The sequence below is a fragment of the Dasypus novemcinctus genome, chromosome 13 (assembly GCF_030445035.2).
Source record: "Dasypus novemcinctus isolate mDasNov1 chromosome 13, mDasNov1.1.hap2, whole genome shotgun sequence".
NCBI classification, from domain to species: Eukaryota; Metazoa; Chordata; class Mammalia; order Cingulata; family Dasypodidae; genus Dasypus; species Dasypus novemcinctus.
In genome coordinates, this window is record NC_080685.1 from 9,436,801 (window position 1) to 9,461,857 (window position 25,057).

The following is a 25,057-nucleotide window of genomic DNA, read 5'->3' on the forward strand; positions in this document are numbered from 1 at the left end:
CACCAATATCCCTTTAGTGTCTCATTTTAAAGAGAACACAGACTGGAATTTCCTTATCACATGTATTAGTTGATTATCCAGGTGCTGATAACTGTGAATTTTCACATTTGGCCAGGGACGGCTTTCCAGTTTCTAAGGAACTACTCTTAAAAGTCAGGGTTGGAGAGAACTCAATGATCTTGATTCCAAGGCAAACTTCTTACAAGTCCATGGAGCATACTGCTGGGGGTGGGGTGGGGGCCCAGGGAAACTGCCTGGGAGGTCCACCACAGAGGCTCAGATCTTTTCTCCTTAGCAGATCCATGATTTCAATGGCTGAGCTCTAGAAACCTTTAGGAGCCAGTGGAGTCCTCACTTAGTAATTTAGCATCAACTCCGTGGTTTGGTGGTGGTCTCTGTCTAGTTTAAGAGGGGGAGTTGTTCAAACAATATAGTTGGTTTGAAATTCATCCAGGACCAATGCAAACACCAAGTGGGCTGCTGAGAAACCACACATTGTTTCCTTCAGACAAAAGATCTTGATGCACTAATGAGTTTTACCCTTTATTGCCCTTTCTGGAATCCAGCCTCAGGAAAAAAAACCCACAAGACCAAATTGTTAGTACAGAGACATACAGCAGTTTGCAATGACCCCTATCCCTTTTTCTTTAAGTGCTAGTGCTTGTGCTCTTAAGTATTTGTGTTGTTTTACTCATAAAATCCAACCTTGTATAATCTCAAAAGTGCCCTCCCAGAGAGAGAAAGGAAATGAGGGAAAATAATAAAATCCTTGTTGATATAGAGTACTTCCAAAGGACTTAAAGTACTGTTGAGAAATCATCTGACTGTAACATAATTTCATTGCCATAAAGGGAAGACATGAACAGATCACTATTTTAAATTATGGAGAGGTAAAGTGTGGCAAAAAAAGGAGTTGGACTGATAGATCAAAAGTAATTTGTAAATATTCAAAAGCCGGAGTGGAGGAACAGTTAATATTCAGTTGATTGGACTGATAAGAGTATAGCAGAGCTGAGGGTTTATCAGATCCATTGAAATCATTCACTCTTGTTTCACCGAAGAACAAGTTTTAGAGTCTAATTGCATATCCCCAGCACTGAAATGATTCATAACACCTCCTGAACCTCACAATCCACCCCCTTCTCTGCTCCAGCTACCATCTTATCCTATGCAATCATTCACAACACTGCCTAGAGTTGCTGTTTCTACTTCCTCACCTGTCAGTTTCTCCCCATCTCTATTTAATATGGCTTCCTTCTAAACATCTCCCCTGAAATCGCTCTTGTTAAAGTCAGCAGTGGCCTCCATGTTGCCGAATCCATGGCCATTTCTTTCTCATCACCTCCTTGAACTCAGTAGCGGTGCATCGAGTTTGCTACTCCCCCCTTGAAGACTTCATCTTAGTGTAAAGTTCCCTCCTCCTTTACGTTATTGCTCTGGCTGTTCCTTCTCTATCTTCTTGGTGGCTTCCTCTTTTTCTGCCTGATTTTGAAGGGGTGGAGGGCCCTGCACTGTGTTCCTAACTCTTGCTCTTTTCTAGTCCTGTTCACTAATTATGCACATCCATGTCCCTAGCTTTAAGCTCCACCTCTGCCCTAATATATACATTTCATTCTCACCTCTCAGCCCTCACATGAAGCACCTTGACTGACCTTGGCTATCTAGCAGGCAGCCAATAAAGAGCTCAAGCTTAGCATGTCCAAAATTGAATCCTTGGTGTCTGCCCAAATCTACTTTTCCTTGAGCTGTTCTTTCAAAAACTTTGCTGCACTTTCACATCGAATGAAATATGTGTCCTGTGCATTCTATCTCTGAAGCGTGTCTTAAATCCATTTTCTTTCCTTTTCCACAATTATCATGTATATTAGTCAGCCAAAGGGGTACTGATGAAAAGTACCAGGAATCCGTTGGCTTTTATAAAGGGTATTTATTTGGGGTAGAAGCTTACAGTCACAAGGCCATAAAGCATAAGTTCCTTCCCTCACCAAAGTCTGTTGCCACATGTTGGAGCAAGATGGCTTGCCTTCCTCTTCCTTTTAAGGCTCTGTGGTCCCAGTTTCTTCCAATATCAGTTGTAGGCTGGGATAAATCTTGTCTCTCTCCTGGGGCTTGTTTCTCTCCAGGCTCAGCTCCTCTAGTCTCTCCACAAGGTCAGCTGTAGACTATCAGGCTTTCTCACTTCCTGGGGCCTCTGCTGTGTCTACGGAGCTGTCTCTGTTCCTCCGGTTCTTCTGTGTGTTCTCGTCCCGGGATTCCAGCATCCAAAAACTCCTACTAACTCCTCTGTCTTGTTGTTTTCTCTGTGAGTGGGCAAAATGCAATATCCAACTGAGTGGCCCAGTCAAAGCCCTAATCATAAGTTAATCAAGTAAAAGTGAAACCTTGACAATAATATAGTCTAATCCACCCGTAGGAACAGATCACTTTACAAATACAATCCAATATCTATTTTTGGAATTCATAAACAATATCACACTGCTACCCCATCTTAGCCCAAACTACCATTCTTTCACATCTATGTATTTCCAAGAGTCTCCTAAATGGTATCCCACTTCCATTCTCACCAGTCTGCCTGCCTTTCTCCACGGAGCAATGAGACTTGTAAGTTTTCAAGAAATAAAATCAGATCATGTCACTCTGCTTCAAGCCTTGTGCTGGCTTCTCAGCAAACATATATCATTTACTAATTTATCTGTGTAGCCTCACAAGAGTGCAGCCAAGGAAACGGGGACCATGTCTGCTAGACAACTAACACCTAGCAGTATTTGTTGAGAACAAATGAATTTATGTCTAGATGAAAACATTAAAGTGGAGTGCTATACTGAAGAGCTCAAAAACAGCAATTAGAATTATAGAGAATATTAAATTTCAACTAATATCTGATTAGGGCCTTTTTAAATAATAACTTAAGAGAAATTTTTAAGAAATTCTGTCAACAAAGTGACCTGAGTATTGTACATGAAAACTTTATGTGGAATGATTCTTAAAGCATTTTATCACCTGTGTTTGAAACAAGTAGGATCTTAGATGTTGTATTGCTTTTTTAAAAAAATCAGTGTATCAGGAATGTAAGGAATATATTATCAATTATCAAGGAGCAGAGTAATTGCATTCAGTTATTAAAAATATATCATTAAAGTTCTCTGCCTCTGTTATATAAAAAAAAATCTCATGTAAACACATATACACAAACACACAGAATCATTTGGAGGACTTTTCAAATCACATATTGCTGGAACCCACCACAACTCAGAGTTTCTAATTCAGCAAGTCTTATGTGGGACCCCAGAATGTGCCTTTCTCACAAGTCCTCAGGAGATGCTGATGCTACTGGCCCGCTCCTGAAGGAATACTGATCAAGAGTGCTAAGTTACTGATCAGAAAAGGGGGAAAGGTCTCCAGTCATGAGAAAATAGATGGAAAACTTTGCCACAACTCCAGGAAGTAGTCTAATAGGCTGTTACTAAATAATCCAGACAAGATACTTTATCTTTTTACATTTTGGGGTTTTTTAAAATTAATATACAAGGACATTGTCCCATTCAGTACTCAGTTTTTCCCTTATTGACAAATATTTATACCGACAAGTTTTCAGACTGAGGCTCTATGCACTTATTTCCTGTATTCCTCTATTCTGAGAAGAACTTCTCCCATATAATTTACCCTTGCCCCTTGCTTATTCCTTGCATTGACACAGTAAATGGGTCCTCAAAAAAAAAATGTATATTTAAAAATCATTTTCAGAGCATACACAAATTGCAGTTAAAACTGGTTAACATGGGTGTACTGAGAAGGTGGAAAACCAGCCCATGTTCTTTCCTCTTTTGCTCAAATCTAGCCTCATTTGCTGACTCCATTGGCTGGTCAGGAGTTCTGAAGTGTTGGTTTTCACACTTTTTCTTGTCTATCTTTTTCTGGATCAGAGGCATTTGATTTCATAAAGAAATACTCAAAACCAAAACAGCTTAGAGTCCAAAGCTCTCTTGGTGACAAAATAGTTATAGAGATCTATCTTAATGTGATAAGCCAAAATTAACATGCACAGATGTTAATGGGTAGGTTATTTGGACACAACCTAAACAGAAAAATAATTAAGTAAATGGAACACACAGTATGTGTCATAATAGCAATCTTCAAAACTTACATTTGTTTCTGTTGAATGTTTTCTGAATTCTCAAAATTTTCACAAATAGCATGCAGAATTTTATAAACAAAATGGAAGTACTATTTAAAAGACAAAAGGATTAAGTTTCCAAAAAGGAGAGCAAGTTAACTTACATGGGTATCTAGCTAGTGTCACTTTCCACCAATTCAGATGCCTCTTTTAAAGCATTCTTGAAAAATAATCACAAACCTCGATTTTCGCATGTTTTTTCAGAAGTAAAGAGCTCAGTACGTTATGAGTCAATCCATTCATTTTTTCAAGAGCTACAGGTGTAATTTTTTGTTTTGTGGTTTTTTGTTGGTAACGTCTTGGGCTGGAATACTTCTGCTCTATCTGCTCATTGGTCCAAGCTCTCCTCTGGAGAGTACCGTTTTCCAGGGGAAAGTAAGTGACGTCCGTGTGACAGTCCTTCAATTTTTGGCTGAAACTCTCAGGGACTGTCCTCCCTCTACACCCCCTCACTATCATCACCAGGACCCCCAGAAAATAAGTATGATTTTCTTCAGATGAAATGCCCCTTTCCCCACCCTGGAGAGCTGTCTGTGGACTCTCTCCAGTTTCTTGTTTTTGTTTCAGGAGGTACCGGGGATTGAACCCAGGACCTCGTACATGGGAAGCAGGCACTCAACCACCGAGCTACATCCACTCCCTTCTCTCCAGCTTTTTAACCTCCTTCCCAACGTTACCTGCAGGAAACCCAAACTTGATGGAGAATGAGGAGTGGGGAGGGGAGTGAGCTGAGCCCACTCAGGCAGGCCTCGGAGGGGCAGTGGATGGTGGCTTCTACTGAGTCCAGTTGTCATGGACCATACCCTGGGCACAGGCTCTCCCAACAGCGCTTTCTGTGGAGCTGCAAACGCTGCCCCACGCCGTCTTGAGGGGAAAGAGATCCTAAATGGAAACACACGACGAATTACTGGCAATTCGTCTCCCTCACATCTTCCTGTCACAAATAATTTAGGAAGTCCTCTACTTCAAATACGGAAAATTTTCTCAAAGAAAGAGGTTAGATCTACATGTCAATGAGCATTAACACTGATCACTAGTATCACTGGATTGGTTTCTAGCCCGTATTAAACAAGTGCATAATTAAGGACGTTTGCCCTGAGCAGAGGACCAGAGCCTAGATAATTATATTTTAGACAAATAATTTAAGCTGTGTCTTTCAGAGTATGGGGTGCTTATTAAATATGCCATTTCTCAGGTGACATCCCAGATCTAAAGAATCAGAATTCCTGAAGTATGGGGACTTGGGGTTTGTGTTTTAAACAAGTTCCCAGGTGTGTCTTCTTCCTAAAGAAGTTTGAGGACCACTTACTAAAGGAAAAAAGAGTCCCATGAATAAAAATAACAGATATTGTTATTTGCTCCATGGAAATACGTGCCAATGCTTACGTCTGGAAACAGTGTATTAGCAAATATTTGATAAGCTTGGCTTAAGGTATAATTGGTTCTGTTTGATGTTAACAAGAAACATTCTCTACAAATACTTCAAAAGTTCAGTGGAAGTCCTTTTTATTTACATTATTTATAATTAGGCGGATCCAAGCAAAGCTCTAAACAGAGTACGTAATTTAAAAAGCGGAATGGACACCAAATATATCATGAGCACATGTGCACTTAGTAAATATTTGCTGCTTGAATGATGCCCTTAAATTTGCTTTATTTCCCAAATAAAAGGCAAAGGAATGATTCTTCTGTCCTCTCAGATTTCAAATATCAATTATATTCTGGCAGGGTGGGTACTAGAAAATACAACATGTGTAACTATTCTAAAGTATTAGCTATTCATTCATTTTCTTTCAATAAATATTGATCATGTACTATGTGCTGGGACATTTGCTAAGTTATGGAGATATGGTGATGAACAAACAGACTTGGTCTCCACCCTCAGGAGTTTTCCAAAGTAGAGGACTAGTAAGTCAGGTGTTTGGGGAGAAGATTAATTATTTGAGAAACAAGATTAATTATTTGAGAAACAAGGGAAATCTCAGAAAAAAAGTAGAGAGAAGATCAAACCCAGGTACCAGCTTAGCACTTGCCTTATTTTGTTTAGCTCACAGGGCGATATTGTTTGGGTTCCTGATTTTGTGGTTCAGAAAATAATCTCTATGCTCTCCACTTCCTCCATATACCATCCTCCAGATGGATCCTTAAAATTTTTGGAAGGCTAGATGAATCGTGGTTTATCAGCAAAGGTTCAAAACCTAATGAACAGGATTTGGTAGGCATCATCTTCACCTCTTCCCCACGTCAACACGCCCTCCGTGCCCTGAACCTTCTCCTGCCAAGGTTCCCTCCAGCCATCCGGGGAATGCATGGCAGTCTTTACCTTCCCCAGGTTCTTAGAGCACTTGATATCCCTGTTCTTTCTCATCACCATTGGAGGAGGCTTCTTCTTGCTCCCTGGTTCCAGCCCAAGTCCCCTCTTCTTCTTCACTACCCCTAAAGGAGCTTATCACCCCACATAGCTCTGCCACTGGTCCAGAGCTGCCTACTGAGGCCCTTCTTCTGAAACCAGTTGTCTTTCTTCCCTTGTGCCCCTGCTGCCATCAACCAGCTCTTCCTCTGACGTTCTCTGTTGTGGTGAATGCCACCTCTGTCCTCCAGTTGCCCAAAGCAGATACCTTTGTCTTCCTCATGGCCATTTAATTGCTTCCTTATGATTAAGCCCAACTCTCCAAAGCGTTTCCTTGTTTCTGCCCTCATTGCTCTTTAGCTCCTCCATGGATTACATGGTTTCCTTCATGGGTTAGTAAATAGTCCATTTACTGACTCCTATTCCAGGTTTATTGTCGCCGTCTGGTTACTCATCTCATTCCTGGGGTGATGTCCGTGTCTTGTTCATCTTTAAATCCCCAACATCTAACAAAGTGCACGAAATATGTGGAATGGATGAATGAATGAATTGATTAATGCTTACAACTTCACTAAAAGTGCTGCCAACTATAGACTCATAAATGGAAAGTGTTTTGGTGTTGGTTTTCATTCTTAATAGGTTTTCAACACTCTTTTTTACTTTTTCCATAACTCTGTGCCCACTGGCATGTTTTAAGTCTCCTGGTTGTCTCTGATTATGTTTGTTTTCTTTGGTTGAGAGCCTTGAATTTTCCCTCTAATTTGTTTGAATTCAGCATCAGTTGTCAATAGGAGCTAACTTTACAAAGGCAGCGTACATTAGACTTAACACCAACTAAACCAGACTTATTGTTTCAATTAAATTCCTTAATATGGGACTTTCCAGTCCTCTATGGACCCATTAGCCAACAGAGTGTTTTGAAAAACTGTCAGGAAAGAAAGGTTGCAGAATTCAAGAGACATGAGTGAGTAAATATGAGAGGAATGAAGTCTGAGGTTTTTTGTTTTTTTTTCTTCATAACTTACTTGTGGACATAGAATTTGTATGTATCAAAGAAATCAAGAACAAATTATTCTTCTTTCCCAGCATCAGGAATGCAATTCTCATGCTTAAAGAAAACATTCTAATATAATAGTATACTTTAGAGTACTATTCTCCAAACATTTTTAGTTCTAAAAGTATATTACTTCTCACAAGCTTTTGAATTGACAACTAAAATTTGCGGTGGGTGCATTGAAAGAATATTGCAAAGTTGGTGCTTTAAAAGAAAGTGATTATGATACTCTTCTTATTGTCTCCAGAGGACTCTAAATCCCATAGCTACTTTATGCTCCATATTATACATTTTTTAAAAACATATATGTAGAAACACTTCTGTAAAGGAAATTTTATGTGATTTCTGTATCTCCTTGAAATTCATATTTCACTCTAGTTCCTCCACAGAATTTTTTCCTTATACAGTGGTTTTGTGTTTTGAAAGTCTTTTATTTTTTACCCTATCATTGTTTCTGCCATAAGAAGTATACACATAAATTTAAACTTAATTCTTAAAATTTTCTGTGACTCCACGTGCTTAAATTTTTCCTGTATATTGAGTACTCATTAGAGTAATAGCAATATTATTAAAAAAAAAAAAGTTATACATTTGATAATTATGAAATACAAAGAGTAAAAGTCAGTTATTTACCTCTCTCATTGAGATGCGAGAGGCATGGGGATTTTTGTTGTTGTTTATGTCTTTATGAATGAATACTGTTTCTTGCTAGAAGGAGAAAAAGTTTAGCAGAAATTCTCTACTAATGTATATATTGTATGTAATATATATTGAGGAAATCTGTTCACATAAATAGTCGTAACAGAAATGTGTTTTTCTCAATTGTCTTTCAATTTAAAAATCCTTCAGACATATATTTTTTAAAAATCACATAGTGATAGTCATTAAAAATTTTTTTTGGTGTTCTATCAACTAACAATCTAATTAGGGCCTCCTTCAATTTTGATTAAGGTAAACTATCAGAAACATCCTGACTTGCAAAAAGACTTATTCACTATGAGGCTACTAATATTTAGAATTATCCCTTTGTCTGGTGCCCTAGAGCCTTTCTCTCTTATACCCTGGGGCAATTCAGCAACAAGACCAGCTTGGATGAGCGTTCACGCTTTCCTTTGCCAAGGAGAACAAGGAATGGTGAAAGAAGTGAGAAAGGAGACCCTGCCTTCTCCACTGTAAGCACGCTCTCAAGCAGATCTTTTAGAGGAGAAGGAAGTAGTGGAGGTTCAGGAGTTGAACATAGATTTCTCTAAAACTGTTCTTGAAGAAGTGAAACTTGGAAAGTCTTTACATAAGTGACTCCCAGGACTATACATATCCCAGCTTGAATACCGTTTATCATCAGCAGTTGCTGGAGTAATTACGATCAAAAGTAACAAAGAACACTAGGTCAGTGGTATAAGAAGCAGGCAACACTCTGAAGGAGAAAGAGAATAAAGGCCTACAAAAATTATTACTGCTGAATCATCAAGAGACATTTATTAGATTTTTTCCAAATCTTCCATTTTTAATGGGTAAGAGTTACCTCGGATTTTGATGGCAAAATATGAATTAAATCACTAATTAAAAGCTTATGTCAGCAATATCACTGCTAACAAAAAAGTTAGCAAATTTTCAAGTTCTTGTGTATAGTTTTTAAAAATTAAAAAAGAAATGCATGTATACCAATGTAGGTAAAACATATCCAATCCTCCAATCTTTTATTCATTCATACATAAATATTTAAAACTGTTTTCAAGAACAGCCCTAAGTCACTGTGGAAATAAAGATGAAATATCCTTGTCTTCCAGGAATTTACACTCCAATGGGCAATACCACATGCTGGCAATGGCCAGACAGTCTGTTAGCTACAATGAGTCAGGTGTTATGATGGAAAAAACAAAAAGGACAAGAGGCATGGATGGTTTCACAAAGGAAATGGCAGTGAAATGACACCTCCATGACTAACAGTCAGTGACAGTCTTTCACGCAAAAGAAATGACCGGACAAATGTTTGGAGATGGAAAGGAGCTTGCATGTGGCCAAACACATAATTTTGTGTGCTGCCAGCATAAGATGCAAGGCGAGGGGACCCAGTGTGGGATGAGACTGGAGAAGTGACAACGAAAAGACCTCCACAATGCCTGAGATTTTGAACTTGTTAGAGATGGAGAATCTTCAATGAGTCTAATTTAGTGGAATTGCAGGTCAGAACATGCACTCTGCTGGGAGTCTGGAGGGTGAATCTGGAGGCAGGGGGCCAGTGAGGATACAGTTGTAATGCTCGAGTAAAGAGTACCTAAGCCAGAGGAGTAACAGTAGGACGTAGACGTGAGCTGCGAAAGGCATTAAGGTTTTGTTGATGGATTTAATGTGTGAGAAAGTAAGTTAGGATATCCTCTGACCTGAATGAAAGTGATTTAAATAATAGAGTTTGCTAACTGCGAAGATTGGACATTAATCCCCTGCATGCACCTTCCTGGTGCCTCCCATGGCCTCAGTCACCAAATCCTTGCATAACCACAACCAAAAGCCTGGACTGTGATTTTTCCTGGGGTGTCTCCTTTTATCAGAGAGTAAAAACCTTTCCCAGAAGATGACCCGGGGACTTCGTCAGACGTCTTCCTAATCACTTTTACTGCTTGTGCTTGGTGCCCAAGATTGTGTCCTTAAACTTTCCACAAACACTTTTCTTTTGCAACTTTTAAAACTGTGTTTTAAAAACATACTAAACATATATTTAAAGTATATGTTTGAGAGTTTATGCCCATGGCTATATTAGAAGGAGTCTCCTCTTCATTTCAAGTGCTGAGTATTAAAACACAGTTTATCCACTCACCTTACTGAGGGACAGTTAGAATGCTTCTACTTTTTTACTCTCGGCAACAGTGCTGCACTGACCATTTTTGAATGTTTATCTATGCCCATCTGTTTGAATATTTCTAGAGAAGACTCCAAGAAGTGGAAATGCTGGGTCATAAGAAATGTACAACTTGAGCTTGCCTAAGTTGAGTCAAATTGCTTTCCAATGCTGTGCCTGCATTTCTCCCCTGGGCAGTATGTGAGTCCTGCTGCTGCACATACTTGCTAACACTTGGTGTTATCAGATTTATTACTATCTGAAAGATTCAAAATGACATTTTTTACTGTCTTAGTTTGCATTACTCTGATTGTAAGTGAATTGATCATCCAACTAAAATGCAGTGGTTGATGACTAAACAGGAATGATTGCAGCTTATTCTTTGTGAGAGAAATTAAAATATTAGGAAAGGAAAAATATAAAGTTCTAACTATAAATCTTCTGAAATGTCAAGATGAAGAGGAAGTGGCTTGCAATTTCAAAGTAGAATGACCAGGGCATCCCACATTCCTCAGAAGGTTCAAATCCCAATAGACTCATCTACTTTTCCAACTGCCATTGCCTGAGTGGAACATTGACGATCATTCTATTCCAGGAGAAGTGTAATTTCATCTGGAAAAATTCTATTATGTTTCTTAAAAAGGTTTCCAGCCAAAGAAGAAATTATGCTATCATTACTTATGTTGACTTCTCGATAGTAATTGTATCACTTGGGAATTTGTAATCATAGTTCTTAACTATGAAATGGAATACTGAGAGAAGATGGGAGACAGGCATTAAGTTAAATTTTTTTAAAAATGGAAGGGCAAGCTCTTGGACAGCTGTAAGCTTATACATCTATGGGTTGCTGGGAATGGAGGTGGCTCAAGCGATTAGACGCCTCCCTCCCGTATCAGTTCCCGGTACCTCCTAAAGAAACAAGGAAGACGAATGGACACAGCAAATGCAAAGAACAGGGGGGTGGGGGAAAATAAATAAATCTATATCAGTAAAACAAATTTTAAGAATCTCTGCAGTCGAACATGGTCAGGCTTGTGGTTTGGGAAGTTTTTTGGTGTGGTTTGGATTTTGTGTTTCCTCTCGGGTGATGGGAGCAAGTTTATCCCGGATGTGTCACCGCTGGGTGCTCTCCTACAATCTTCCAAGGACGCCTTAGAAGTATCATAGGTCTCAGGAAATGCTTCAGCGCCATTCGATACACCTGCCGTTGCCAGCCCTGCCTTGACCTGACCTGGGAACCGCGACGAGAGCGCCCCGGGCCCAGCAGCCCCCAACGCCTCCAATCACACCCTTAGACCTATTGGGCAGGAATCCAGATCCGCTGTGTCGTTTCCCAGAACCCAGGAAGCCTTCTTGCCCAGGTTCCTAACGCAGAGCACCCCCCCCCCCAGGGGCCCTGACTCTTCCGGGAAGGGTCGACAGAGGGGCCTGCTGCTCTTCAGCCACCCAGACGCTGCCGACCGTCGCCCGCACAGCCCTTTTCCTGGCGTTTACAAAGGCCGGGCCCGAGGACGGTCGTTTGGGAGGAGAGTGCTTCCACTCCCTCTCTTTGCACAGCCAGTCTTGGCCAGCCCCATCTGCTTAGGCCATCAGCAGTTAAGTCCTGGCACCCCTTGCACAGGGACAGCATCGCCAGGCCAGAGGGATGCTTAATAAAACCAACTGGCTTTATTTATGAGTTTCTTCTGATACGATCCAAACACAAGATGTGAGAGGAAAATAAAGCATCGCCGTGCGGTCATTACTGGCGGTCGTGGCGACATTCCTGCGAGGTTAATTGAATGCCAACCTTTTTTCTGAAGAGCAAAGTGGTTCACGACCAGAGCAAAACTCAAGCCCTGGCGGGGCCACTGTTGCCTGCACATGGAGGGTGAGTGAACCAAGGAGAGAGGCTTGTGCGTTCTCTCCTGGGGGGGCACATAGGTATGGGCCAGCAGAACATGTGCCCTTAGCAAGGGTGGGCCCGACAGCTTCAGTGCCTCTGAAGAAAGAGGATCCACCCTAACGAAGCCACCAGGGCAAAACACCTCTTGCCTACTCACCTATTCTAGTGACGCCAGATTCCTTGGCTGGCTTCCTCGTGCTGTGTGAGAAGGGGGAAAGACAGGAGATGTAGGAAAAGAAAGCCTGGCTTGCCCCATGTCCTTGAGCTTTTGTCTGCTTCTCTCTCATTCCTGAAAATGGGAGGTTTGCTTTTCCTCTTAGGTTCTTGTGAGACAAAACTTCTAAGGATGATTGCCAGATGTTTTTAAAAATGTTTCAAACAGTTCAAAGAAGGCACGTTGTTGATCGCCACATCCAATACTGTTGACTCTAGGAGTTTTCGCTCCAGAATTGATCCTAACATGGTGTAGTTCTGTTCTCCCTGACAACAACTAGAACCTGTTGCATGAAAACCTGCATTTCTGAGACTATCAAAGATGAATGTGAAGCTGTTACTGGAACTCGGATTTCAGGACCAGGCCTGACTCTGTAAATCTTTCCTGGCTGGGACTTGCAAACTTTTGGTTGTGTTTACTCAGAATGTTAATAATTTCGGAAATTATTAAAATGGAACCAAAAACCTTCTTTTTAAGAGACTATTGAGATCACAAATCATTCAGCAAATGTAATAAGCTGTGTAAGCTGAGCAAGTCCAATATTGAATGCTTGCCATGAGTCTGCTGAAAATGTGGCCACTTTCATATGACACTTTACATGTGCAACGAAAGGCGTGAGAAAAGCTCTTTAAAAACTTTGGCCTTAAAATTTTTAATAATTATGTTGAACAAAATGTTTTTACAAAAAAAAAAAATTTCCTTTCCCCACCCCCTCTCTGCTCTCCATTTTTTTACTTTCCTTGTCCAACATCATGCACATTTACCTAACTCCTGAACTTTTGGCAGACACGTCAGCTGAGAACGTCTTTTCGGATATAAAAGACCTGTTTAGTTGTTATTCCTCTGAAAAACCTTCCTGGGCTCCTCCTGCTCCTTATCCAGGTAGAAATACAGTTCTTTCCTTGTGTCCCCATGATTCCTAGGGGCTAAAGTACTCATAGAAATCTCCTGAGACAACTCTTAAAAATACAGAGCTCTGTCCAACCCTATGATCCAGAATATTTTTCTCTGGAGCCCAGAAAGCAACATTCTGAAGCTCCCAGGTTGGTTCCAAGTTCACTGCCCTGCAGACGTCACTTCCTTCCTGCCTTTGTCCCACCTCGTCTGCTGCATGCCCGTCTCCAGCTTCTTCCTTTCTTTTTTTAAATTTTAACGTGGCAACAAATACACAACAGAAAATTCCCCATTTTAGCCGCTTTTCAAGAACACTTTCCAAGTGTTCATTCCATTCACAATGCCGTGCTCCCATCAGCACTGTCCATAACCACAGCTTGTTGAAGGCACCAAGACACACAACATTCAGATTTCATTCACGACCTATTTTTCGGGTGCCAGGCTCTGTTCTCAACGCTGGGGATACAGCAAGGAGCCACTACAGAGCCCTTCTCACATGGACCTTATATTTCAGTGGGGGAGTCAGATTAATAGAAAAATAAATAAGATAGTGCTACCTTATAAGATGATAAGAGCCAGGGAGGAGCACTGAGCGGCAAAGATAAGAGACGGTGAATGCCAGGACTGTGGTGGGGCTGCACACCCAGGCTCTCACGGGAGGGAACAATGAGCAGAGACGAGCGATGGCACGGAAAGAGCCACGCCGATGTCGGGGGAAGGCCGAGCGCTGGGCTCTAGAGTGAAGCATGCCAGGTGCATTCCAGAAACAGAACGGGGGTCAGTGTGACTGGGGCAGAGTGAGCCAAGAGGAGATGGTAGGTACGGAGGCAAGGGAGGCGAGGTGGCAGAGGCAGCTCTTGTCAGGGCTCATTTGACATGAAGAACTCGGTCTCTGAGGGACATACTGTATTTGCAAAGGCCATCACAGCGCTTGCTGCAGAATAAAGCCTCAACAACTACTTGGGGAGTAGAGGAATCACCGCTAGGTGACAGGCAGAAGCCCCTCGCAGCCTAGACTTAGACTAAGACAGTGGTTCCAAGTGGGAATTTTGTTGTGGATGTTCTATGGAAGTGCTTGGGGTGATGAGGCACAGGAAGTCCACCAGCCAGGAATACATGGCAGGGCAGCTTTGGTAGACCAGAGGGCTGGGGGTGGGGGGTGGGGGGAGAGGGTGGCCAGGCTTCCCCACCCCAGGTTCCGGGAGGGTCGGTGGAGGGGCTGGGAAGAGGAGCACCTGTGGGACCCGGCTCTGGCCATTATGGTGGCCCAGGCTGGGGATCGGCAGGTCTCAAACTAAGGGACATGGAAAGAAGAAGGGGTGGGGCTAGCAGAGAAGCTAAGGGCAGCTCTCACCGTCCAAACCTAGGAGCTGCGTGCCTTGCTAGCTTTGGTTTTGTCCAGGGCAGAGCTAGCTATGGTGCTGATGTAAAAGGGGGACTTAGGACTAGGCAGAAGTAACCAGGCACCAAATATAAATTCTTTTGTGCCATTACCCTCCACCCCTTGGTGCCTTGGCACCATTTTTTAAGATGCATTGGCTGAGAAGTCAAGACACTTAGAGACATTCTTAAGCAGTTCATTGTGGTTTCAGTGATCAGCCTGAATAAGGACACCACAATCCTAAGCAGATCTAGTCCCGTAACTAGTAGCTGGAAGGCCTGGCGGAGCCAGCCGCGCCAGGTAGCGGCCGTAGCTGTGAGGAGGCGTCCTGCGCTGGCTTGAAGATAGCGAGGGTTTGGGAGCAACGACACGTTTTAACAGAGGTGTTGGAGACGTTAGTAATAAGGGGCAGCTGTCAGTGCAGCTTTGACAGATTAGCCTGGACTTGCCCTGAGCCGGCGCTGCGCATGCAGCAGGCTGGGCTGGTCCCAGCACGGGCGCCCCCTCTCCGGCCGGCAGACGGGTTGACAGTGGAGAGGGTGGCTTGCAGCGCCACAGGCGTTGGCCGGTGCGTGGGCCCGCTGGCCGGCCGCTGGCCACCTCGGGGGCTAGAATTCCGTGTCTGAGTCCCGGGCTGCAGGCAGCGCTGAGTCCTGCGCTCTGACTCCCGTGGACGCGGCCAGCAGTGAAGTCCTCTCCGCAGCCACGTCGCGGGTGGAGGGACGTCAGGATCAGCTTCAACGGCGGACTTGTGGGTTGGGACCCCCGTTGTCTGAGAGGTGGTGACGATCACTGGGGCCCAGTCCGGGGCGGTGTCTCTCCCCAATAGCAGTCGTTAAAGTACAGGACATTTCAAATATCACTGAGCAGCCCTAGTCATATCACTGTAGGTTTTGTAAAATATTTGTCATCACAGAGCTCCATGACTTTTAGGGGTCATCCAGGGTGCCCATGGGAAGAAGGTGTTTTATCCACACTAGCATGCCAACTGGAACTTTCTGCAGGCTTGGTTTGCAGCCTAAGCTCTTGTCTTTGAAGGGCATGTCTGTGAGGCTGGGGTGGGACGATGAGCCCCAGGAGGCCACAGGTGCTGTATGAGGCTCTTACTAGGTTATGCCTGGGTCAAGAATCATTTCACATGGGTGCCAGTGCCTCCATCTGGCACAGAGTGGGAATAGTTTGGGGTCAGCAGCCATACTCAGTGGCATGCTGGGAGCAGGTGGTCGAGCCGTGTCAGCCAACAGTCTCTTCTGTGCTATCCTTGGGCACAGTTTTAAGATTAGCTGAATACGTGTGAGCATTCCTGGGCCTGCATGGCAAGGCCTTGAGGGTCTGTAAGTAACCCCATGACCCAGGCTGTCAGCAGAAATACCACAACACAAAGCCAGGGTCGACGCTGACATTGTGCCAGTTGGCGAGCACCAGCTTCTGGGCCGCTGCTTGTACCATGACAGCTGGCCTCGGTGCTGCTTCTCCCAGGGCTTGCTCCATGTCCAGCCCTTACCAGCCTGGGTGGTGAGCCTGGAGGGTAAGGGGCAACCATGGCAGGGCAGGAGGAGGTCATGTTTTGACATGACTGGCTGCCACGTCTGCAGGTGACCCAAACCATTGCACTGTTTTGTCTGGGAACAATCATCTCTACTTTCTGGTGGCCTCCGCGATGATGGGAATTGGTCCCATAGAATTTATATGGCGATGGGAGAAGGGTTTGTCCCCACGCTCTGGAATGAAACCCCTTCCCTGGGATGCCAATGTTTGATTTTGTTGCACAAGTCACAGCCTTAGTAACTCTTTTGGTCAGTGATGGGCCTGGAGGCATCCACCAGGACAAGGAGCTCGGGGGCTGGAGGTGCTGTGGGCCCTGACTGCCGGTTGGTAGGGACAGCCTCGGGGGCTGACTCAGAGGGACCTGCATATACGCCGTCCATGGATGAAGTTTAGGTCGCTCATCCGTGGTGTTACTAAACAGTGATTCCAGGGTCGGGAGTTGAGTGTGTGTGGAAATTGGTGGGGCCATGAGCTGTTTCCAAATGGGAAGCCACCCACAAGGGCCTTTCTTGTATGAGGACATTGTTTTGTTTCCATCGGCCTGAGCCCCTGCCAGCCCTTTGGCCACTACCCAATAACTAATGAAGAGTTGGAGATTGAGAAATTGGTGGCTCAGAGCAAGCTGGAGGGCTAACTGGACCACTTCCAGTTCTGCGGGTCATGCAGACCCCAAATGGGCCATCTTGGGTAAGTGGGGTGTTTGAGGCAGGGTGGCATGCCTTGGGCCTCCAGTGAGCTGCATTGTGTACCAAGATAATGTTGCCATTGGTGAGATATACTGACTCTTTTCATGTCAGACAGTTGGTTCCAATGGGCTCTGCACTTGGCTAGAGGAGGGGACGATGGGGGCGCCATCACTAGCATCTCAATATCTGTGGGCCAGGGACCGAACCTGGGGGAAGCCATATCCTCCCCTAATTTGGAAAGACCCTTTTGTCAGAGCCAGCCCTCTCCTGTCGGAATCATTTCCCTTCTACCAGGGAGGCTTCGGTGGCCCTGCTGAGCGCCTGCCGGGGAGTATCTCTCACCCCTGGCCTTATGGGATCTGTGTGCAGGCTGACAGATTGTGGGCTCGTAAGCACCTCCATTTTTAAGAGCCCAATAAGCTGCCAGGATTTGCCATGCTTAGTCCAAGAACTCCAAGAGACTTATTTGGAGGTAGGCAAGACTCCCTCTAAGTTAAAACCCATTCTCAGTGGTACAGGGGGCATGCCATGGAACTTGGCCTGTCGCACTGGTTTTCAGTCACATTCTTGGGCTCTCCCCGTGGAAAGTAGCAGGTGTACATGTGCTTCTGTAGACGGGCTGTACTGAGTGTGAGATGCAGGTTGCTTTACCTCCGGGTCTCGCAGGTGTCGGGCATGTCAGTGTCTGAGGTGGCTCGTGCTGGAGGGCGGTGGACCTGGCTGCTCTTGTGGGACCCGACGACATCCAGGAATTTGCCAGAGCTTGGTGGCCCTGTACTTAATGCGTTCCACTGCCTGGCCTCTTTCTGTAAAGGATGTGTGGGTGTGGCTAGGGCCACTCGGAAGCCCTCTTCTCAGAGGTCAGCGCTCTATCGTGCCAGGATTAAGCAGTTTTTCAAAGACCTTTTGTTAAGGTCTTTGTGGAAGCAGTGAGACATATCTTTAATTCTCATTTGTTTTCTAATTTTTTTAAGTCGGTCGTGGAGGGTCTCTGAGTCACTAATGACAGCAGCCACTTGGCTTTTATCTTGTCCATTTTTCGTTGGGGATGGGAGTGGCCTTTCGGACCCCATATTAAAGACACCCGAGTTCATCTGCCCCCTTCTCCTTGTCCCCGTGAACAACATCTTCATTGTGATGGGCATCAAAAAGATATACTCTCCCCCCCAAAAAAAGATAAACCCACTGTACCACTCCCTCTTCCCACAGGAGGTCCCTTGTAAATTTGGTGGCCCTGGTGGCCGTGGGTAAATTTAGATGGAGGTGGGGAGAATCCCAGAGTTAGATCTGGACTCTTCGGCAATCCTGCTCATAGTCTCTCAATGCGGGGAGGCGGGCACTAATAATGTGGACTCCTTGGCAACCAGCCAACCGCCAGTTCTCCCTCCTGCCACACAAGTCCTTTAAGAATGGTTTGAGCTAGTCTGGTAAGATTTCTGATTTTGGTTCCCAGATCTTCTCCATCCCAGTTCATCTGACCTTGTAGGACATTGTTGGAGACATTTGGGGGGTGGTCTCTCTGCCTCTCTCACTGCTGCCCCCTTTCTCCAGGGGGTCCCACTGACCTCAGGTGGGCTAAGGTCTGCAGCAAGGATTGTCCCCTCTAGTCCATGAGGTCCGGGGACAGAAACTGACAGCAGGAAGCCAGCAGCCACGTACGGCCCCACCCCGGGGCAGCCTGTTGCACGTAGACCTGGGTTTAGGTCCTGGTTTAGGTGGGCCCCTTTCTTCTCAGGACCAGACTCAGTTTATACCAAATTTGCACTGGTCTCACCCATGCCTGCGCTCCTTTTCAGAGAAGCCACAGGGACCCACTGTCTCCCGTTGCCCTAAGGCAGGTGGCCAAATCAAATGGTCCCTGGGGTGCGAGCCTGCCTCTGTGCAGGTCCCCAGGCCTTTAAGACAGACACAATCAGGGCAGGTACCCTAGGCAATGGCAGGCTCAAAGGGTGACAGCCCCAGAGCAGCTGCAAGCCATGCAGCCTGCCCACTGGTGCCAGCCACTCGGGATGCACGTTGGCAAGCCAAGACCGGAGCGCAGGCTTCCCTGCTGGCTGCCAGCAGTCAGGGCGCCCCACCCTGAAGGCTGGGCCATTTATTGGGTTTGGATGTTTGAGGAAGCCCTTTGGGTGATGAGGCACACACACAGGTAGTCAACCTGCAGGGCCGCAGGAAGGGGGGCTTTGTGGGCTCCACGGGCCTGGGGGCAGGGGGAGAATGGGGGTGGGCGGGGCTCCCTATCGCAGGGTCCCTGCAGGCAGAGCAGCGCAGTGGCCTCCGGTGCTTGCCTTTGTGGTGGCTTTCCCTCAGACACTGGCCACCATCAGTTTCAGACTATTCTGCATGAAAAGGGCCGGGCTGCCTGAGGCAGCTCTCAGCCGGACCACGGGGAGGTGCGTGCCTGGCTAGGTGCGGCCACCACCGGGCTACTAGGTTAGCCACTAGGCAGGGGTGTGGTCAGGAAGATGAATAAACGCACGGGCGAGGCAAGGGGGCTCAGCAGGCTGGTAAAGGGGCATTAGCGTTAGAGTGGCTGGAGATGAGGAACAGCCATGTGCCTGCCCTCTTCATTACTGCATACGAGTAACATTTAATTGATCGGCACAAAGATATACAGATAACTAATGTGAGTCACAGATGAGATCCTCCTAGTGGAGACCGCTTCTTAGTCATCAATTAAGAAATTTCTCATGCCCCAGCCTGCTGCTCCCTGCCCCCACCTGCCCCTGCCTGTCTCCCACCCACCCCCGCCTGTCCCCATCTGTCCTCCTGTCCTCCTGCACCCCCACCTGCCCCCGCCTACCCCCCGCCTGTCTCCATCTACCCCCCCGCCCCCTGCCTGTCCCAGCCTGTCCCCCGCCTCTCCCCACCTGCCCCCATCTGCCCCATCTGCTCCCACCTGCCCACACCTGTCCCCACCTGTCCCCACCTGCCCCAGCCTGCCCCACCTGTCCCCACCTGCCCGCCTGCCCCCACCTGCCCCTGCCTGCCCCCACCTGCCCGCCGGACCTGCTCCTGGCACTGAACCCTAAGGCAGGCAGGCGCAGGCCGCCGTGCTCTCCCGCCCTGTCTGCGCCACGCCACTGACTCTCTTCTCTTTGCAGGATGTTCTGGAAGCTTTCGCTGTCCCTGTGCCTGGTGGCCGTGCTGGTGAAGGTGGCCGAGGCGCGCAAGAACCGGCCGGCGGGCGCCATCCCGTCCCCCTACAAGGACGGCAACGGCAACAACTCCGTGAGATGGCAGCACCAGATGAAGGAGGTGCTGGCCTCCAGCCAGGAGGCGCTGGTGGTCACCGAGCGAAAGTACCTCAAGAGTGACTGGTGCAAGACGCAGCCGCTGCGGCAGACGGTGGGCGAGGAGGGCTGCCGCAGCCGCACGGTGCTCAACCGCTTCTGCTACGGCCAGTGCAACTCCTTCTACATCCCGCGGCACGTGCGCAAGGACGAGGAGTCCTTCCAGTCGTGCGCCTTCTGCAAGCCGCAGCGCGTCACCTCGGTCCTCGTGGAGCTCGAGTGCCCCGGCCTCGACCCGCCCTTCCGGCTCAAAAAGATCCAGAAGGTGAAGCAGTGCCGCTGCATGTCCGTGAGCCTGAGCGCCTCGGACAAGCAGTGAGCGCCCCGCGCGGCCCCGCAGCCCCCGCAGCCTCCGCAGCCCTGCTCACGCGCGCACCTGCGGGGCCCGCCTGGCCCCCGACGGGGACCGGGGGGCGCTCGGAGACCCCCGGAGCCCCGACCCCCCTCCACCTCCGGAGCCAGGCCGTGAGCAGGCCCGGAGCTCGGGGCGGAGATCCAGCACCCAGCACCACCCAGCACCCAGCACCCAGCACCCAGCACCCAGCACCTGGGCGTCGAGGGGCCCTGGCAGGTGGTGCATCGTCTCGCCAGCAGCCAAGCGTCCACCGTGCGGAAAAGCCGGGGTTCCGCTGGCCTTGCCCGACACTCCAGCATCGCCTGCCACCCCGTGAAGTGCAGGACGTGTTGTCACTCGGCCGAGGGGACCCCAGACCTCGCCTGCCGGCCCCGGGAGCACCTATTCCTGCGCTCTGACGGCCGCCCGTTTGGCCATCCTGAAGGAGACACACGGGGACAGGCGGGCGTCCCACCAAGGCTGACACGGAGAGGACAGACCGAGCCGCCGGCATCTGGACGTGGGCCTCCCTGGGGCCACCCCCAGCCGCCAGCGCCCCTTCTTCCTCACTCCCCCCCCCCACCCCGTCCCCCGCCTTGTACTCAAGGTGGACCCTGGTGCACACGCTGGCATTGCTGCGATCGCGGTAGTATCACACAGGAAGGCCCCTGTAGTAACGCTGGCTCTGTAAGTGACCCGGTGCGGAGAGTGTTCTAGACCTCAGCCTGTATTGTCGCACGCGATTTCACTCTGGCTTTGCAGCACTGTTGGCGGGGGACCCAGCGCCGGGGAGGGTCTGCCAGGCAGGTTTGACTCAGCACCGTTTCCTGGCCAGCACTTCACTGCCACGCGCCTCCTCCCGCCCTGAGCGGAGAGCTGGGCATAGTGGCCCTTTGGCCTGGCTGGGAAGTGGCTTGGGCTGGAGGGACGCAGGGAGCGGGACCCCTTGGGAAGTATTTAACCTGAAGCGCAAAGCTCCTATGTTTAATATACACATGCAGAGTGACAAAGGTATATTACTTTCACTGCCGTGACACTAAGCCAAAAAAAAATGGTTCCTGTTAAAAGTACAAAAATATTTTTAAAATATAGATATATACAGAGCCGGGTCACTTTGTGGTACAGAAAGGAAGCACAGGATAAAATATATGATGAGTAATCCAGTGGAGCTGCCTTTCAGCCGACACCTAGCTTCTTTTTCTGAGACTGGGCTTTCCAAGGATGAGCACGTGTTAGGTTTTAATAATGAATTGTTGGTGTCTCCATGTTGTGGTTCCCTGATATAAAGTTGACCTGTATTTACTCTCCTGCACAATTAATACTTTCTTTGGATCACTTGGCTAAATTGCCCTCAGGAGGGCTTCCCTGCAAAAGAATGTTTCGGGAATCTATAAATGTGAATGGGATGCCCCCGGCGGGAACCAGCCTTCTCTGAAAACCTTTCTCTGGTCATTTCCAAGCACATAGTCTTCAAGGTGTCTCAGAAAGGCCCAGTTCGCTGGTAGGTGAAAAAGCCCTTCCACAGGTGCTGCCAGCGCCGGGGCTCGTGACACTGGGCACTGAGAGTGGCTCTAGGACATTTACCCGGAGAGCAAGGGGCCGGGGGGTGGGGAACGGTGGGCCGCCTGCTGCCCCTGCCCTGCAGGTTTCGTGCCTTTCGCTCTGCGGCAGCACCTGAGACCCGAGAAGAACGTGCTGCGTCCCGGGAGGGTGGGAGCTTGGCCTTCGAAATGGGTGGAGACAGCTCCGGGTCAGGACACAGGTGCAGATGGAAGTCCTTGAGGGCTGGCACAGGGGATGGAGGGGGAAAGTGAGGGGGCGTCCGAGGTCAGCACCGATGTTTTCACTTGGTGGGAAACCTCCAGGCAGGCTCGGGGGCAGCGCGCAGCAGCGGCGCTGGGAGGAAGGGGTCCCACCCGCTCGCGGGGGAGTCAGTGGAGCGCAGTGGGACGAGAGCGGGGGGCGCCCTGGCCACCCCCTGCGGCTTTATTAGCTGCAGGATCCACCTGGGCAGGGGAAGGATTCAGCTATGAACTCACAGAACACAAACATGAACACACTCTCTTTTGCCCAATGGTGGGTGTAGCAACGAAAGCAATATTGTATGCTGCAGTGTGGCGCTCCTTCTGGGGGGTTATCGTATGTACAAAGTTTACCTTATAATGGCTCAAATTGTATTTAATTGTGTTTTCTTTTTTGTTTATAAATGAAGAAAAGCTTTAAGTATATGTAATTATTTTATAGGTGTACTATTAAGTTATAGAACAAATAAAGCTACTCTAGGATTACGTGTGATCCTGGTATGATGTGCCATAAAAGTGGAATCTGGAACGTGTTTCAGTGGGCACTGAAGGAACACTGTGCATTCACTCAGAGTGGTTTGACCCCACCACGGTGAGTTCAACTCCCAGCCCATATTGTACTGCCTTCTTGGGGCCTTGGCATTGTCAAAGAGAATCAGAATTGGGCATCCTGGAGTAGAGGTGGAGAGGCTGGCTCTCAACCCTGAGGGCCCGGCACTGGTCTTTGGCATTTCCAAGCTCTTACACGTCCTCCACCAGCTAACGACCTAGTTCCCACCCTCTTCTCATTATGCTCTCTGAAGCAAAGAAATGCTGAATGAGGACCTAGAGAGACCGCTACAGATGGAAATCCATCGCAAGCCTCTTCTTTCCTTTAGCAGTGCAGCGCCCACACACCATTTCCCTTGTCCGCAAGCCAGAACGTGTCCTGAGATTTGCCTGCTTTCACATTCACTTCTCACAGGTTTCAATGCCTCCTAATTTAAGGACTTTGTAAATTCACAATGTCACATCTTTTCTGACTTTTCTGCCATTCAAGGAATCCAATTACCAATAAAAAATTAAAACCTTGATGCAATTGTACATGCTTGACTCACGATTCATCAACAAATAATTTCATGTTAGTGTAATGACTCAGAGAATATTCCACTTTAGACTAAGATATTCTGATTCACATGTTTCTGAAGTTGACTAGTGAGCAACATAAAATGTATGTATTCCTAGGGCGTATTTTGGATGACTGATCTATCACCCCTGATTATTGTTTGCATGGGAGAGCACGCATAAGACCCAATCACAAATAATGCAATTCAACCTTTTTGCGCATCCCATTAAATTCTGAATCCTTGACACCCTCTTCACCTGATCCCACCACTGCTTCTCAAACACAGCAGGCAACCTATCAGCCTAGGCCGCGGTGAGCCATGTAGTTGTTGTTTGTGTCTGTTGGCATTCCTGAGTTACCAGCTCCTCTAGTTCTCAGTCTGGGATATATGAGGCAAAAAGAAAACCCAGGGAGCTCTCTGTCACCTCATTCCTTGGGTCCTGAGGTCCCTCACAGGCCTGCTTTCCCTCCACCTTTTAGAGCCACGTGTATTTGTTTTACGCCTAGTGGTAGGAGCAGGGAGAAGTGCGTCTGCTCCACCTTGTCTGGAACCAGAAGTCCCTTGAATCTTGATGAAGTGCCTTGTCCACTCTGGAGTGTGAGGTGTCGGCACCTTCCCATGCCCTCCAACATACTGTCGTAGGATGTCATTGATATGGTGGATCAATATGTTATTTTGCAAAGTGTCCATAAAGTTGAGGTGTCTTCAGGATGTAGTTTGACAAAAGATGAAAGAATTTGCATAAAACAGGGACAAGACCACAAACATATCCTGTTGTCCATTCCACGGGAATGTGAATTGCATCCAGGTCTCCTTCCTGATGGGCGTCTCACACACACACACACACACACACACACGCACACACACACTAGATCAGTGTGCTGGAGGCTCTTCTCATCGGCTCTAGCATTGCTTTTGAGATACTATTTTTGCGGTGGTTTAGGGGTGCAGTTTAAGAGGCTTCCATTTGCCCTTCCCCATAAAATTTCTCTTTCCCTCAGGAGTCAAAGAATCAAGATGAGGGTTCTTCAGACTTCCAAGGATGTGCCTTCCAATTACGCAGTGGGAGTTCAGGGGAAGGCCCCACAGGCTTTGGTGAGGACTCCGGGTATCAGTGTCCGTTCAGACCCAGGGTTCAACAACGCTCCAAAGGTCTGAGCGGTCCTCCTCCCCCAAGCATGGTTACCTAAGTAGTCACAGGTCCCCGGTGAAGGTCTGGGGGGACAACGAAGCCTGGTGGGCAGGCTCCTTACTCACAACCAACGGGCTCCTCTGTCTGCCAGCAGTTCCCAGATCTGGCCTGAAAATGGGTGCGGGGCTGTGGCTTTCCACCGAGGCGCTGCCCTTGCCTCGGGTTTCACTGCTTTCTGTGCACAGAAGTTAAACAGAACTCGTGTCGGCAGCCCAGAAACGTCATGTTCTCTCAACCGTGATAGAACGCCAGTCTTCCCACCTTTGTGACAACGGTGCCCACACTACCTCTGAAAGCAAAGCCTTGCC

The 25,057-nt window shown here is 47.3% G+C and overlaps 1 protein-coding gene across 6 annotated transcripts in view; it reads left to right on the forward strand.

Annotated features, from left to right (window-relative positions):
* GREM2 (gremlin 2, DAN family BMP antagonist) overlaps window positions 1-22,937 on the forward strand; it is a 116,588-nt gene extending 93,651 nt beyond the window's left edge. For all 6 annotated transcript variants that reach the window (XM_004473145.5, XM_004473146.5, XM_004473144.5 and 3 more), the window contains exon 2: window positions 20,127-22,937. In XM_004473145.5, the coding sequence (XP_004473202.1) occupies window positions 20,127-20,634 (508 nt within the window). In that variant the 3' untranslated portion in view covers window positions 20,635-22,937. The remainder of the gene's footprint in view (window positions 1-20,126) is intronic.
* Window positions 22,938-25,057: the final 2,120 nt, after the last annotated feature.